The sequence below is a fragment of the Equus asinus genome, chromosome 4, assembly GCF_041296235.1.
Source record: "Equus asinus isolate D_3611 breed Donkey chromosome 4, EquAss-T2T_v2, whole genome shotgun sequence".
Lineage (NCBI taxonomy): Eukaryota > Metazoa > Chordata > Mammalia > Perissodactyla > Equidae > Equus > Equus asinus.
Window position 1 is genome coordinate 105,036,703 of NC_091793.1, and position 16,699 is coordinate 105,053,401.

The 16,699-nt window shown below is 36.8% G+C and overlaps 1 protein-coding gene across 4 annotated transcripts in view; it reads right to left on the reverse strand.

Annotated features, from left to right (window-relative positions):
• Positions 1-2,072: 2,072 nt before the first annotated feature.
• Positions 2,073-16,699, reverse strand: part of SLC38A11 (solute carrier family 38 member 11) — a 54,291-nt gene continuing 39,664 nt past the window's right edge. For 2 of the 4 annotated variants that reach the window (XM_044768783.2, XM_070508026.1), the window contains 3 exons: positions 14,352-14,464; positions 11,341-11,472; positions 2,079-4,679 (listed from right to left, as the gene is read on the reverse strand). In XM_044768783.2, the coding sequence (XP_044624718.2) occupies positions 4,386-4,679; positions 11,341-11,472; positions 14,352-14,464 (539 nt within the window). In that variant the 3' untranslated portion in view covers positions 2,079-4,385. Of the gene's footprint in view, positions 4,680-11,340; positions 11,473-14,351; positions 14,465-16,699 lie in introns of all 4 variants that reach the window. The other 2 variants (XM_014860295.3, XM_070508025.1) reach the window with 2 other exon arrangements.

Consider the following 16,699-nt stretch of genomic DNA (forward strand, 5'->3'; position numbering starts at 1 on the left):
TGAGTGGGAGGTGGTAAGGACCAGAATCAGGTGGGAGTTAGGAGTAAAGGACAGACTAAATCTGTATGTGCTTCTTTTTTTATTTTTAATTTTTACTTATTTATTTTATTTCAATTTTTTTGGTGAGGAAGATTCACCCTGAGGTAACATCCATGCCAATCTTCCTCTGTTTTGTATGTGGGGCGCCGCCACAGCATGGCTTGATGAGTGGTGTGTAGGAATGCACCCGGGATCTGAACCCATGAACACCGGACCACTGAAGTGGAGCCAGTGAGCTTGACCACTGTGCCACTGGCCAGCCATTGTGCTTCTTTTTTTAAATGGAGCATTTAACATATCACTATAAATGAATAATATAATAAAAATTCCAAAGCTAAATTTATTGATACTGATCATTGTCAGGGAGCAAACATTAATGGAATGATTATTAAAGTGTCCTATAAAAGACAGCGACATGAATTCTTTACCTGCATGACGTTGTTATGAGTATAACCCAGTTTTACTCGATTCCTTATGTAATTTTCCAAGTTAAGACATTCCAGGGAGAGTCTGGTCCTAGGAAAACTTGGTGTACTTTTGAGAAACTGGTATATTTTCTTCCTTCTCGTACTAAGAGGATGACGCTTAGGCAATCGTCCCTGAATGCCGACAGGCTCCAGACCAGACTTTCAGCTTAACCACTGCAGCTGTGTTGACTTTAGACCGTAATCTGTGTTTTCTCCTTTGTTCTTAACTCTCCTCCTCTCTCTTGTCATTACTCTTCACTAATCTTGCTGTCTTGGTTTCTCCTGTCCCCTCTGTAAGCTTCTCTAAATGTTTTTTTAAAAGAGGCACAGGATAAGTGTATTTAATATGTGCCAATAGCTCTCCGTCCTATGTCTCTGGCCGCAGTTTCTTCCTTGAGCTCCCGCATGGCATCTCTACATCTTGATTGTGTTTTGACCCAGCCTCTAAACAGATGGCCCTATCCAGCATCTCTCTTATGTCCAACCTCTAACATTATTCAAATATGATCTTGAGACCAACAGTAGTAGCATCACCTGGTAACTCCTCAGAAACACAAATTCTCAGGCCTCACTCCAGAGTACTGAATAGAAACTCTGAAGGTGAGGCCCAGTAATCTGCATTTTAACAATTCCTTCTGGTGGCTCTGACACATGTCGAAGTCTGAGAACCACTGCTCCAGACAATGAATGTATTCTTTCTTTCTCCCCCTCTGTGTTCTCCAGCTCATGGTATCTCTCATCCACTCTACAGGTTGGCTCTGTTATCCTGGCAAATCCTTTAAATACTTTTTAGAGTAATTATAAATTCTTAAAGGAGCTTATTGGATTGGTGTCGCTAATTATTACTCTCAACACCTCATGGTCACTGGCTGATTCATGCTCAAACCACACGTGGACGACCCGACAACACCTGGCCCAGTCAGTGGCCAGCTTTATTGAAAAACAGATGAACACTGCTTTCCTGTGAAGAGTACAGCAGATAAACAGAAGGAAGGCTGCTCCTGTCCAATAAGTTACTGTTTCATTAGGTAGATGAATGCAGTATGACTCCAGCAGATTAGTTGGGATTTTCTTAGTTGGATAACCTGGATTTCAGAGTCCTTTTAGGACAGATAAGAAGCAACAATTATTGCTTGACATTGTTGGAAACAATCAGAGGAGAGGCAGTCTACCTGTTCTGATATTTGGAGATCTCAAGTGAGGGTTGAGAGCAAAGGTTCTATTAGAAGTGAAGTAGACAAGGACCCCATACATAAGTTATACAGATGCCGTCCAATTTATACCCTCAAAGGAAACGTATTGCTGGATGTTTACATTAGTGTGTAAAGATATTAGCCCCTCTCCTCCTTTTGTAAATTAAGAAGGACTTTATAAGTTTAAACGTAGTGACAACTTTAAAAATTGGTTTAAAATCTTCCAGTTGCTTTGTCAGGGGCAAGAAGTAGCAGGGAGCAAACGAGTCTCAGTGGAAATCTCTTATTAAACTGAGGCAGGAAATAGATGGGGGGGGTGGTTCTTGAAGTTCTGCATGGTGGTAAAATAAAAAGACGAGTATTCTTGCAAAATAGACTTGAGTTCCTAAGATTTATTTTATCATAATTTGAAAGATGTTGGTAATCCATGCAGCTAATAACTGGGTCAAAGGTAGTCTTGTTCCACAGTTGATTATGAAAAAAAACCAGAACAAGTATTTATTAGGCATTAATATGGCACTCAGTTCCTACCAGGAACTTTTTATCTATTTGAAGAGTCAAGGTTAAGGAATCTGAAGCAACACCAAGAGTTCATGATAATAGAGGCTAAGTGCTATATTACGTTATCCTTGATGTACTTCTCTTTGTACTCTCTTGGAAATCTCATCTCTCGTGACTCTATCTAATAACTATGTAGGTCAGTGTTTCTCACTCTTGAGTAATGTAGGGATGGACTGCTGCAGAAATTTCTTATATTCCCCCAGAAGGAATGAAAATATTTTTATCATTATTTTACCAAAACATACATCAATCTAAAAATAGGTACAAGCCACTTAACGTTAGGATTCTTAAACAACTATATAAAACAGATTTACAAATTAAATACAGAAAAGCTATACAGCCAATAGAATTTAAATCAATTTAGTGGCATAAATAATGTTCAATGAAGCCAAAATCACCACTCAAAGCCGGAGCCTGCTTCTGCCTGCTAAGGTGCAACTTCCTTCGTGTTCAATAGGCCTTTCTTAACATGAGTAACACGATGACTCAGCGCTCACCACTTCTTTATTCAAACTGCTGTGAAACCATCCTTTATACACTTCCTGTGGGATTTTTTTTGGGGGGGGGGGGGCTGTGATTTGTACAAAGACTTTGTGTATATTAACTCTGCTTGTGATACTTTCTATTTGGCAACAATTAATATAGTACTATGGATTGTCAACTTGATGGAAATACAAATGAAAAGGGTGAGAGCCCAAATCTTGGGTGATACTTGATATATTATATATCAACCTAAGGTAGCCAACCAGATGGTTCCCAATTTTATTCTGTTACTTTTTAAAGATTTTCATAGATATGAAGACATGAAATCCTCATTGAGAGATATAAAGCCCGCATTAAAAACTGAGGGCAGCTGTGGTCGGCACAGCTGGGCCTCCCAGATCTCCTACAAGGAAGCATGTGGTGCCCCACCTACCAGCCTCCAGCTCTCAGTTCCTTGAGGGTTTGCTCAGCTGCAAAGAACTGCCTAGCCCAAGGGCTTGTCCTTCCACAGCTGCGCACCTACAAGGACTGCTGGAGAGAGCAGTGTTAAAACCCGGCTATTTCCCCTGAACAGGGACAACTCTGAAGGACCACCTATGTTCTAGACTCCCTTTTGGGTATGGCTGAAGGTTTGCCAGCCTGCATTGCAGGTCCATTTTGCCCTCCCAGTCCTGCTTTGCCCCTCTTTCCCAGTAGTTATGATCCCTAATAACCACCCTGCATGCCGGACTCCATCTTAGTGTCTGCTTCTGGAGGTTCCAGCCAACAAGAGCTCCTGAGAATCTCTCTGAGGGCTCCCGGAGGAGTAAGAATGCCTCTTCTGTAGCCCTGATTCTTCTTGCAAGCTTCTAGTCTGAAAGTTCAGCTTCCAGGTTTATATTCCCGCCAGCATTTCAAATTCAACCAGTCCAAGGCTGATGGATAACAGATCTCTTGGGCTCGTGCCTAAGAACAACTTGTGAGGTATTTTTTTCCTGTTTTATGATTTGGTTAACGGCACTACCATCGTATTCCCAAAGGATCAAAACTTGGGAGGTAATTTTGATTTCTCACACACCTTGCTCTGTATATTCAATCTATTATTCGTGCTTCTTAACATGGAAAGAAAAGAACTTTACTCATTTCTCCAGGGAGTCACTTCTCTCTAAACAAGGATGCAGCTGAAATTATAATGGAGAGCTTCACTTTGCTCTCGAAATATCTACTCTCTTTAATAATTTTTTTCCCCTTCCCTTCAATTCCATTAACTTTAAAACACTTTTTTTTTTCTCATAAAGGACATACACAATTCCAACCCATAATCTTCTACTTATTTGGGAGCGCAATATGTCGGCTCATGTATTAAATAAAAGAATAATGCTTTGAAAGAATGGCAGCTGATGCCAAAGGCTTCACTGCTCCTTCTGCAGTTCGAATTAGTGTAGCACAGTTATTAAAATAAAACATTTATTTTGTCCCAGTTTAAGACAAAATACAATCAACTTTCTTTTCCTCTTTATCTTTTATATTGGGCTGAAGAGTAAAGAAAACCGTCTTGATAAATGCCAAAGTAATAATTTTACAATATAGACACTAAAACATATGTGAACGTCATGTGGTTTAGAAGTCTATGAAAACATACATATTTTTTAAAGCAGTCAACTCACTGAAAGATAGTGACATTTAAAACTGAAAGTTGTGTTGTCAGTTGAAAATGAGTCACTGAGATGTTTGTGAAGGAGAAATTGTCAGGAAAGCAGTAGAACATTTCCTGCCCGTGGGTGCAGTCTTGAGGATTTCTGACGGCCATGACGAATCCAACCACCATCACCACCACACCGATGGGGAGCATGACGCAAGACATAATCTTATCCGAGTGTGTCCTTGGTTCTTCAGACAGCTTCAGATAACATGCCGATGGAATGATAAAAATTAAAGGAGCCGCACAGAGCGCACCCTGAGTGTTGAAAACAAGACACGAGATAATGTCACTGGAGGGAGCATTCCTGGGGTAGTTTTCTAAAAACGTTTACAAAATGTATCTGTCATTGCACTTGTTAAAAGTTTGATAGGTTCAGTTGAATCAAAAAAAGGAAATAAAAAGAATTACAAGAAAGACGAGGAATAGGTTTTTCTTCTTCTGATGGAATATTTACAAAAGAGAGTAAAATAATGTAATAGTATATCAGACTTAAGAAAAAATGATCAGAAAATAATATGGAAAATAAAGCAGATCGTAGGACGGACTTGTGGCAAACTCTTGAAATTTCCCATATTTTCAGTTACATCATATTTCCTTGTACCTTTCATTACAAATTTCTGTGTATTTACTACGCTGGTCAAATCTGAGAGGTCTATTTCTGATTTGTGTACGAGGGGACTTTTGGGAGGTATTTACGGCATATTGTCTTTCCTCTTCACCTGAGTTTGTATGAAAGTAGGTGCCTGTCTGTATGAGAAATGAAAACTATAACCCTAAGGGTACTTAACATGAAACAGCATTTCTAAATCTTCTTTCAAGTAAAACTAAACACATTAATTACCCTAGAAAATTGACAGTGGAACTAAATGTTTATGACTCACTCAGCCTCCCCCACTTTAGCTTATGGAGGGGAATGTCAGGCTGAACCTTATGGAGAATATCATAAAAATACCAAGAGTTGCTGACTTCAAAGGAAAAGAGACTTTCCCCTTGAGGCCAAATTTGCTGTGGAAACTTTGCAAATGAAATCACGTTAAAATTTAATGCATTTTAGGTAATATATTTTTCTAATTATATTAAATATTAAGCAAAATATAACACATTATTAACAAAATATATTAAATATAATTCTATGACAAATAATAGTCACTTAAACCATAAAACACAAGTTTTTTAAAACAGACACTCAATAGCAAATGCGATACTGGTTTAGAATTAAAAGCAAGTTTTCCATAAAATACATGTTTACTATATTTGAAAAAGTAATTATTATGGAAATTTGTAAATATAGAGAAAAGTAGGAAGAATAGTATAAAGAAAGCTTCTATACCTACCACCTATGGTTTGAAAGCTTTTTGATATTATTTTGGTAGATTTTTCAAGGAAAAATTACAGAAAACTGATTTTGAAGTGGATGGTATAAAAGAACAGATTATCCTTTAAAAATAGTTTAAAAGAAATATTTTTTCAATATCACCATATAATAAAATTACTGTGTTTTATAATAAGTACCACCCTCATACCAGAAATATTACAACTATGATTCCAAAAATATCACTTTTTAATTTTTTTACAAAGACAGCAACAATCCAGAGAAATGGCAATTAAGGAGGACACACTATGAAATTAGACTAGCCGGGCAGTATCTGAAACTCTGAGGACGAACAGAAGGGACCACAGTTCATGGAAAATATTTCTACCGTCAGTGATAAAGCAGTGAGAAAATACTAAGAGGTACCAAATTGTATTCTATTTTAAAATATAGGGACAATATAATTTTGCTACTCATAGAAGCTGAATACAAATGAATACCTGCAAAGGTCCATAGTGTATAAAAAGTGAGTTGTCATATGGCTGGAATTAAATGAATTATGGATTCCTTAGACTGTATCATGACACTTGAAACTGGCAATGTTGTTTAAGTTATGGAAATACTGTAGAATTCAGTGTGTTTACAATAATTATTATCCTTTGATTTCTTTGAAATAGTTTTTGAAAACAATAAAATAGTAATTAAAATACAAACGTGTGTGTGTGTGTGTATGTGTGTGTAGAGAGAGAGAGACCCTTGTAAAAACAAACGTGAAGCGAATGCATCTGGAACTGCAGAGTGTGAAAATGCTATCAGGATGAAACTGCCACCAGCTGCTGCTTAGAAGCTGTCATCAGTCAGCATTTTGGGACTCTTCCAAATCTAACTTGCTGGGCAGTGCAAAGCAATGGGTGTTCTGTTTATGTTATAATTCCTAAAAGTTGAGAAAGTAGCAATTAGTGGGAAAACTATATAGCTGATGTTTGTACTGGAAGAAGTCCAGTTGGGTATCTTGTCTAGATAGCACTTACTTTCCTAATATTTGAAAGCTCATTCTTATAAGAGGTTGTTGCTAGGACCCAAGACCATCAGTAAAACGATAGTGCAATTCCATCTGTTCTATTCCCTATGAATTAGTCTGGCCTGCTTGATCTGTTTAATATAGTCTTGCTTGAGAATATACCACTGGCTTTAAATAATTTTTGAAATTGCTTGACAGGATGTAAATACTATAACTGTTTATTAAAGAGACAATAAAATATAGTCACATTTATAAAGGCAGAATAGCTCTATCCTTTGATGATAATACGATGGAGGCCATGGCATTTTGCAGTTTGCTGTAGGGAAATAGCAGAAGATGTTAAAGATTTTTACTGGCAATACAGATTGGAAAAGTATCTGAAATCTCCTACCTGAATAGAAACCTCTCAAATGATACAAGGCAGCTGAAAGCTAAGTTTAAATAATGCTTATACAACTTTTAAATGTATGCTTTGTCATCAATGTGGACTCATGATATGTATTCTTATACCTTAAAAAGAAAATCTCTCTAGCTCAAGAGGTCTTTGGTAGCTGGGACTATGGCTTGCTCACCCTCATGACTGTATCTCTCTATCTGGGCTCTTGCTGGGTAATTGGCTTGCTTTCTTCCCTCCACTGTAAGCTGCACACAATGCTTGTTGGGCTGGTTACTCTGGCCACAGGCACCAGCTGCTTCATCTTTTCTCTTTGTACTGCTGCAAGTAGAAACCCATAGGGCCCAATTACTGCAGATGCCTCTTTTCTCTAACACTAACATCAGTGCCAAGATGCTGGATTCTTATCACCAAGTTATTTTATTTGCTTCTAAAATGAATCCTGTAAAATTGAGAGTGTGTTTGCTTTGGAAAAATATGTCATTGTGTCTACCCTGTGAAAACAATGAAATAAAAGGGAAGCTAAGTTCTAACCAGGGTTTTGCTTTTTATTAAATAACTAATACAACCACAAATAATTTATCCTATATTATTTTAGTTATACTCAGTAACAGCATTTCCCTAACTTTGCAAATTGTAGGTCTGACTCTATTACATGTCTCATTTATGAAGATTATTATCTACTTAGTGATGATTCAGAAGCCACAATAGAAAAGAATTCCAAAAGTACTACAGTTGTTAACTAGGATAAAAGCTGTTGGCTAACAATTATTAATTTAGATGAAAAAGTTTTAGTTCCATTTTATTTCATCTCCTGATATTTATTTTAACTCATTATTCAAGTCTATCTGTGCATGTTACAGATTACTCTTAACCTTACTTACAGGTAAGCTCAATGCATAGATCTTTTAATTTAAAAAATGAATAGAGAAATGAATGTAATTATTTTACATAATTTAAAGCCTATACTTAGGAAACCTAAGACTAGCATAATGATTAAAAAGATGGGCTATAGGGTCCAAGAGCCTATGTTCAAATCTTGATTCTGCCACTTACAACTAGTGTGACCTATTTAATCACCCCGTGCCTCAGTTTCTTCATCTGTAAAATTAATATAGATCAAGGGAGGTAACACATGCAACACACTTGGCACAGAGTAAATACTCAATACATGTTGGCTCACATTGTCGTTCTGAAGTGGAAGACAGCATGCTTTGGTTACTTCTAATGTGATGCATGACCCAGCCTGCATTAATTACTGACAGAAATGATGCTTGATCTGGCTCTATTAAACATGACAAATGCCCACACAAAAGGGAGTTGAGTAAAGACCTGAATACGTTATTGTGCACACCAAAAGACTTTTGTTGACTGGAAAAACATACAATCAGGTGGTCTGAAAGAGAATGGAGATCCTAGATTTTAACAATTCCTACAAAGTGCTTTAAAACTAGTGTAATTGTCTTTGGTTATTAGATCATAACAGATAACTTAGCACTCTTTAATTGTTTTTTTTATGAATATCTATATAACCAGGTTTTAGAAAATCTAAGGATTTAGAATCATGTTTTAAATTTTAAAAAGTAGTCCTATACAGCCAGCTCAGATCTTGACTTTATAACAGATATTCACCAAATATTCTCTGATTACTCTACAATACCAGAATTCTGTCTTAACCACAAAAAAGTTTCAACATAAGTACAGGAGAAAATATTTAATGTCATTATGTGCTTATGATTTTGTTGTGCAAGTGTCAGGGAGATTAGCAACTAACAGAAAGTAATGGTCAAATTTACAAAAATACATCATTCCTAAAAAATAAGCAATATATGTGTGCTTGGTTAACTTAAAGGGAACAAAAAATTGTTAGGCTATCAAGATGTGGTGAGTGGTCAGGCAGTTGATAAACATATTTTCTCTCATATCAACATCCTACATATTAAAAAACAGCCCAAACGTGAATTCAAATGAGTCATTTCAAAAAACAAGAAATAATAGAGCTGGGAATGATTATGTTGATCATCTCAGCACAGTTGAAGGATTACTATTACTGTCAACACCAACCATTTTTTGCAACATTTAATTTCCTGGTGCTACACTAAAGAGTGTCTCTTATGTCCAAGAGCATTTGTAGAAACAGTTCCTGAACTGTGGTCCTAAGTGGCAATCGCCCATGCAGCAATTTGAGCACTGTGTTCTTAGCACTATGCCAGGTGTTGTGGAGGATGTAGAAGGCAGCTGAATTCATTCTTGTCTTCAAAAAGCTTACAATCTGGTAGAGAAGGCAAGCTTATGGACAGTACAAACAGTACATGACATGAGATAGTGCATTAAGGCAGCAGTCATCCATTTATACAAATCAAAGTTGGAACATGAAATGATTTTGAGTGGACCTACTAGCCTTTGGCCTATGCAAAATTGGGAAGTAGGTAAAGGTTCCTTTGATAATATTTAGCCACCTCTCCTATGAGCTCTCTTTTCTTTACTGGTGGAATAGATGATTCCCCAGTCCCCTGTGTTTTGGGGAAGCTGTCTACTCCCTACTTTCCATTTACTCTACTGTAAGAAAATCCCCAATAGCGTGCTCTTGACTGAATCTCCTACTGCCTTTGTCTGAAACTTCAAATCCACATGACATCTGAAGGGAATAGTAACTTGGGCACTGACAATTAATACCTTGGTCTATCCCTCAACTCTCAATGGAATGAGTAAATGATGACTTGGGATCCCACTTGTAAAAGTGTGTCCTCCTCATGGTGCATGACTAATAAATGCTAAATGGTGTGATTCTGAATAGAAATTCCATAAGGATTGTAGAAGAGGAAGATTAATGATCCTAGAGTGGGAGAGCTACTTCGATTCATCTCACCAAACGGCATCATTATCCTGGTTCCACAAAACTGAACCAAGGCATCACTCTTGATATGTCCCTCTATCCCTCTGTGCTCCCAATGGAACCTGTCCACCAAATCTTTTCTCAAAAATCTCTTTTGGGAGCCCATCTACTTCCCTTTCTCTTCTTCATCATCTATATAGCAGCTGAACTTTTACATTTATTTGTGAGTCTGTAAATTCTATGAAAGCATGCATCCTTCCTGATTTCCTCCCATCATTGTATCTCTATTGTGTGGCACTTAGTAATTACCCAGTATATATCTGATCAACGAATAAACGAGCTAGAAATTACATTAGACCTTAAATCTTTGTAAGATTTGGACAGAAATGAAAGGAAAATAATAATTACAGGAAAGGATAAACAGATAAGCCAAAGGATAAAAGGAAGAATTAATATGGCTTACTGACAGGTCAAAAGTAAGATTGGCTAGAGCTAAGGGTAGATTTGGGGAAGTAAATAGTAAATAACTTTCCATAGGAAGCATGGGCTCAGATTTTAGAGGCAACAGAGTTTACACTTGCTCTGGCTGGAAAGTGAACGTTTTTAAACAAAATAGTGAAATATTGGAAGCCGAACTTAAATATGTGCTAGTTGAAGCAAAAAGCCACTATTAATTCAGATGAGGACCTATATTTGAGATGTAGCAGTAGAGATTCCAAAGGAAAGGTCTAGAGAGAGAAGAAAAATATTTTAAGGAAAAAGAACTTGGGCCATGGTAAGTGAATGTGGAGTATGGAGCTAGCTCTCTTCATTGACTTGTTTTTAATGAATCCCTCTAGACCTATTTTCTCAGCAAAGAACATTCTAGATCTATTTAATTTATAGTTATTTTTTAGGAATATCTATATATTATAGAAAATAAAATATGTAAAAGTGCTCTAAACCAGGGGTTCTCAACCTCAGCGTCACTGACATTTTTGGTTGGATAATTCTTTGTAATGGGTTGTCCTATCCATTGTGGGATTTTAGCAGCATCTTGGCCTCTACCCACCAGATGCCAGGAGCACCCGCCTACCCTGTGACAACCGAAAATGTCTCTAGACATTGCTAAATGCCCCCTGGGGGAGGAGAGGCAAAATTCCCCCATTGGAAAACCACTGCTCTGAAAGTATACAGTCCTATGAAGTACACAGCATCGTTATTATGAATATTTACTATAATATAACAAGCACATTTTCATTTCACTTCAGAAAGTGATACCTTGTTAAAGAAAAGACACCTGATGTTAAACGTAAACATTATCTTTTAAAGGGACTTTTAGAATGGAAGGAGTAAATCTTTAAATGTACTTACGTTGAGTTCTAAAACTATTCCAAGGCAATCAATCAGCAATGACACAAGTGTGGCAACAGTAATGATAACCACTGTTACAACAATATGGACAACTGATGAAAGAGTCCCACCAAAAAACACATTAGCAATTACCTGCCAAATAAACAGATTATTTAGAGAGGCACTCTCAGACGCATGCAAGACTTATTAAGAGAGTATTTCATATTATAGCACCTAGGGCTGTATAAAACACAACAAATATGGCAATCAATTAAATCTTAAGTCACTATGAATGTTCTATCTTTTCCAAAGTATTTACACATTGTACTCACACATATCAATAACAAGTGTTCTTTGTTGAACTATTAGACAGGCAATGGATTATATTACAGACTCAGGACACAGCACATGAATGTGTGAATAAATATCTTTCTCAAGTATAAGAGAGACTTGGGAGGTTACCTTATCCTTCTTCCCTGAGTCCAACAAGATTACCACTAATACAAACTACAGACGCTATTCAGATTATTTGAATGACCTCTAAGGAAAGAGTTACACAATTTCCTTTAACAGTAATAGATGTGTAATATCCTTTAGTAACAGGAAATTAATTTTATATAAAATAAATCCTATTTGATATAATTTAATTCTATTTTATCTTGCCTTTCCTCAACAAAAATGAAGAAGAGTTGATCACCATTTTCCACTGATATTCGGATAAGGAAATCAATTAACAGTTACCTATTTAATGCATCTCACACTGTGACATGATTTGCAAAGAGAAAATGCCTAGGAGATGATTCCTATTCTCAAGAATTAACATTCTATTTGGAGAGATCCAACCAATCTAATAAAACAAATAAGCAATCAATCTATGAGAGGATAAAAAAGATCAAATACAATTTAGAACTAGAAGGAGCTTTGGGTATCTAGAGCTGTCTCCCTTAGAGTAATTGGCTTTACAGCATTCCAGAAATGTACTCGTCCCACCTTGGCTTGACATGGGGCTTGAAACATGGATAGGATTTAGAGCAGAATTACAGACTGAAGCAACAGTGTGAAAAAGCAAAGAGGTAAGAACAAGAAAGATAACTATGGAGAGGACAAGGAGGAGACACTGAATAGGGTGGTGACTGTGCAAAAGAACAATGAGACAAGAGTTGGAAATGGTAGGAGAGGGTCCGATGCTGGGGGACCTTAAAACCAACTCTCCAAACTATGATAAGTAACACTCCCCATAGACTAGATGCTGCCATAACTCTGCTCACAATTTAATGGGGATACTAACAACTTTTACTTATGTATGGTTTACAGTTGGTAATGTCTTTCTTAATACTATCTTATTTAAAATTCATTTTTATAGATGCCTCTAAAATATGATTGTTAATAGTGGAAAATCACTTAGTGAGGCAAGCTAGTGAGGGAGATTTATTAGGGGTAAACAGGCTTTTTGCCACCCTTGTATGTGGTTGGCCACCTCACCTATGAATAGAAATGGCTTAGATTCTGTTTATATGTTTATACCAACTGTATATTGTGTGTGTGCGTGTCTGTGTGTCTGTGTGTATGTGTGTGTCTCTAGAAAGGAGAGAGAGAGAAAGGAAGTGAATGGGCAAGGCGTATGCACGGTCTCTCTGTCTAGCATTTGCTACCATGGCAGAGATCTTGATTTAGTTCTGTCTTCCTGTCATGGCAGCTAGAAAGGAAACACAAGTTCCAAGTACTGAAGACATAAGCTGCGCAGGTGGAGTGACTCAGACCTTCCACAAGCAGTTCACCAGAAACCGCAGGAGGACGAGCCATCTGTTACTGCTGATCTAGAGATCAGATCGGAACCCAAAACACTGGGCAGAAGCTAAAATAAAACCATTTCCTGCATCCAACAAAAGTTAGCAAGATTTTTAAAGCCCCTTAGATTTTAAAAATCTTCATAAAATAGTTCAGTTTACTTCTCCCTTATAGTCGAGGTGGAGAACTTTCCCGTGAGTTGCACATTTCTAAGTGAGGACAAATGCTAATTGTAAAGGCCATACACAGTGCTGAGCATTTCCTTATTCCATTTCCCTGGGCAGTTCCTTATCCCCATAATTGGCATAAGGTAAGCACTGGTCTGCCTCAAGAAACCTGCCGATCAGTTAGTATACCCAAAGCACTGTAGGTGTTTTGCTTCACACATTAGACCCATTCAGATGGTGCCCCTGTGTAAACAGCCTCTAGGAATAGATTCTAAGACTAAGCACTTTTCAGTGTGATTCCTGAAAGAACCACTGTGAGCAGGATCATGTTTTTCTGCTAACTGGTACAGTGGCCTTGTAGCCGACTGCACAAGGGATTCCCGACAAGTCCTTGTCCAATTTTACACAAAAAGAATTAGTTCTCTTTCACCTAATCTTCCTCCACAAATCCAGTGGACTATGTAACATACTTGGTGTTGATGTAGAAATGAAATATAGATATGAATAATATACTACCTATATTATTCATATGGTATACAAATATAAATAAATAAACATATTAATACAAATAACATATATCTACAAAACTAATGGTTTAAATGAAATTTTGGTTTCCCCTGGAAAACATTTTAGTTTTTTAAAAATAACAAAACTAATCAGAATCTGTTCTATGGTGTTTTTAATACATGTTGACTTATAAAACGTCTTAGCAAAAGACAATTTTGTAAAACACATTTTAAACCTTAGTACTTAATTTCTTTGCAAGAATGTTTTTAAAAAAACTTTGGCTGTATTAAAGGCTGGCATTCATTTTGGAATGCAGTTGTACAAATATTTATACTTAAGCTAACATAAACTAAACCACCAAACAGAATTTTCAAATCTAACTTTTGAAAAAATATCTTGTAAACATTTGAATATAAATTTATCTTTAAACTGGTTGAAAAAGAAAATTTTGTAAATTACATTACTTGTCATGCACTTTGGAATCTGTAGAATCGAGTTATTCGCAAATCTTCCTAAATTAAATATAGTAAGGAGATCATCCAGGTAGTGTTGGAAAGGAATTGTGCTTACCTCTCTAGTCACAAAGCACTCAATTGGGTACGTCATAATGACAGTGACTCCATAGCAAAACCTTCCAAATGTTACTAGGTCATCATTTCTGCAATAATTTTCGAATAAGTCTCCTAAAGAATAACATAAATTAGATACTGAATATCTAAGACAAATATCTCATAAATGAGATATTGGATATTTATTATGTAAGTGAAGCTACAGAAACTTCATTTAATTTAGTAGAATAGATTAGAATGTCTAAATATGTTTTTACACTCAGTAAGTACATAATTATTGACTGATAGTAAAACTAGTACATGTTCCACTTTAAGACGAATTCATCATTAATAATTTTTCTCTTATTCTCATTGTTTGTTTTGGGCAGATTTTCCTTAAATTTGTACTAACTTCTAAAAAATACTTTTATCCATTGTCTTGTGTTCACACAGAATCAACTCCCTAAATTCTTGCGCATTGGTTTTATAAACTTACTTCTGGTCTTTGTTTCTGGTAAGTAAATGACTTCATTATTTTTTTTTTTAAAAAAAAGGTCTGTTAAAATAAACAAATTTCCTTTTGAACTGCCGTTCTTAGATCAAGGACAATCCTGAAAGGAAGAGTAGACCAGTACGTGTGGGGAGCTGAATTTCCTGTACACCACACTATGGGTTCAGTCACAAACACAGGGCCACAGCAAGGAACCCAAGCATGCATTATGTTTCATGGCATCCAACAAACTGAAGTGGAAATGCACTGATTGAAAACTATGAAAATATGGTTATTTCCCAGGAAGACCACTATATTTTATTAGTTCCAAACTAAATGATGGACCATATATATATATATCTCTTGAGCCAATTCTTATTTACAGACTGTGTTTTCTCAGATACCTATGAAGAGATACAGGGACTAAAGAGGGCGTAGAAGTCATATTAGCAAAAAAGAATTTCCCATGCTGAAACAAGGAATATTTGGGCTTGTTTATTTCCTAAATATAACATGCTTACATTTTATAATCTTGGTCACATTTTTCAATTAGACTGAATCGAAAATTAGATAAAAGCCACACAGTACTACATTGTTTAAAAAGAAAACAAAACGATACTTCTGTACTCTTTTTTCATGAAAAAGCTAAATGTCTTACTGCTTCCCAAGACGTAAAGTGACTCTTCTCTCCTCCCACCAACTAGAACAAATGTACATTACTTTTTAGTGTCCCTTTTGGGCAGAAGAGGATTCAACCACAAAGCAGTAGTGGCAGACACCTGCCCTGAGGTTGACTGGAAAGGCTCCAGCAGTCTGAGAAAAAAAGGACTGAAGCTCCCTGTTCACTAACCTCCGCTAGAAAAATGGGCCTGCACCTTTTCAAAAGTCCCAGGGAGTATCAAGAACAATATAGAATTCTTACTGCCTCACAAGCTGGAATTTATCTACGGAAACGGAAAAGAAAAGAAGAAGGCAGTTTGCACAAACAAGACCAGATTTGCCTAAGGTGAAATGGCCTGAAGCAACAATGTCAGTTTAGTCCAGCTTGAGTCTAAGTGGATTTTAGGGAATTACGGCTAGGAAAAAAACCCGAAAACTAAAAACCAAAACCAACCTGTCAGCTTTGTTATGTTAAGATTTAATTATATCTGAGTCATACCACCGGTAAGGTATGACTAAGAAAAAGGGTTTATGTCTTTTTTACAGAGAAGGCATTTAAAAACCAAGGTTTTGTACAGACCAGAGCCTCCAGGTCATTTGTCTTGGCAATAGTGACACGTGGCAGAAATGTTTTGAAACACAATTCTTACCAAGACTTTCAAGGTACTCCATTACTGTACTCTAATGGCACACATGTGTATTCTATTTTTGACTGCACAGGAATTACGTTAATCACTCTTTTTGAAGCCATCTTTCTTTATTTCTTGAGAAATCTTTGCCTATAAGTCAGTCACCAGTAACCTCTACTTGAAACAATGCACTAGCACACAATGTACCATCCACCATCCACCCAGTTTTCAGCGTCATCAGAAAACTAAGGTAAGAGGAGCTGGAGGCTGAGAGATAGCTTTTAATGGGTCATATTTGACCAAAATGGGGTAGACAGCAAGGTAAAAGGGAAAGAAAATTGGACTGGAAGTCAGGAGACTTGTTTTCTACTTTGTCACCAGCAGCTTGGGCAAGTTAGTTCACCTCTTTGTGTTTTAAGCAGGGGGTAAAACTAGTTATTCCACTTGCCTTCATAGGGTTGTTTGAAGGTCAAGTGAGATAATAGACCTGCAAAAGCTGTGAAATGCATGAATCACAGCATTCAGCAGGCTGTCAGGATACCCTGAATATCCTACTACATAGATGTGGGAATGTCAGGGTCAAAGGAAGCA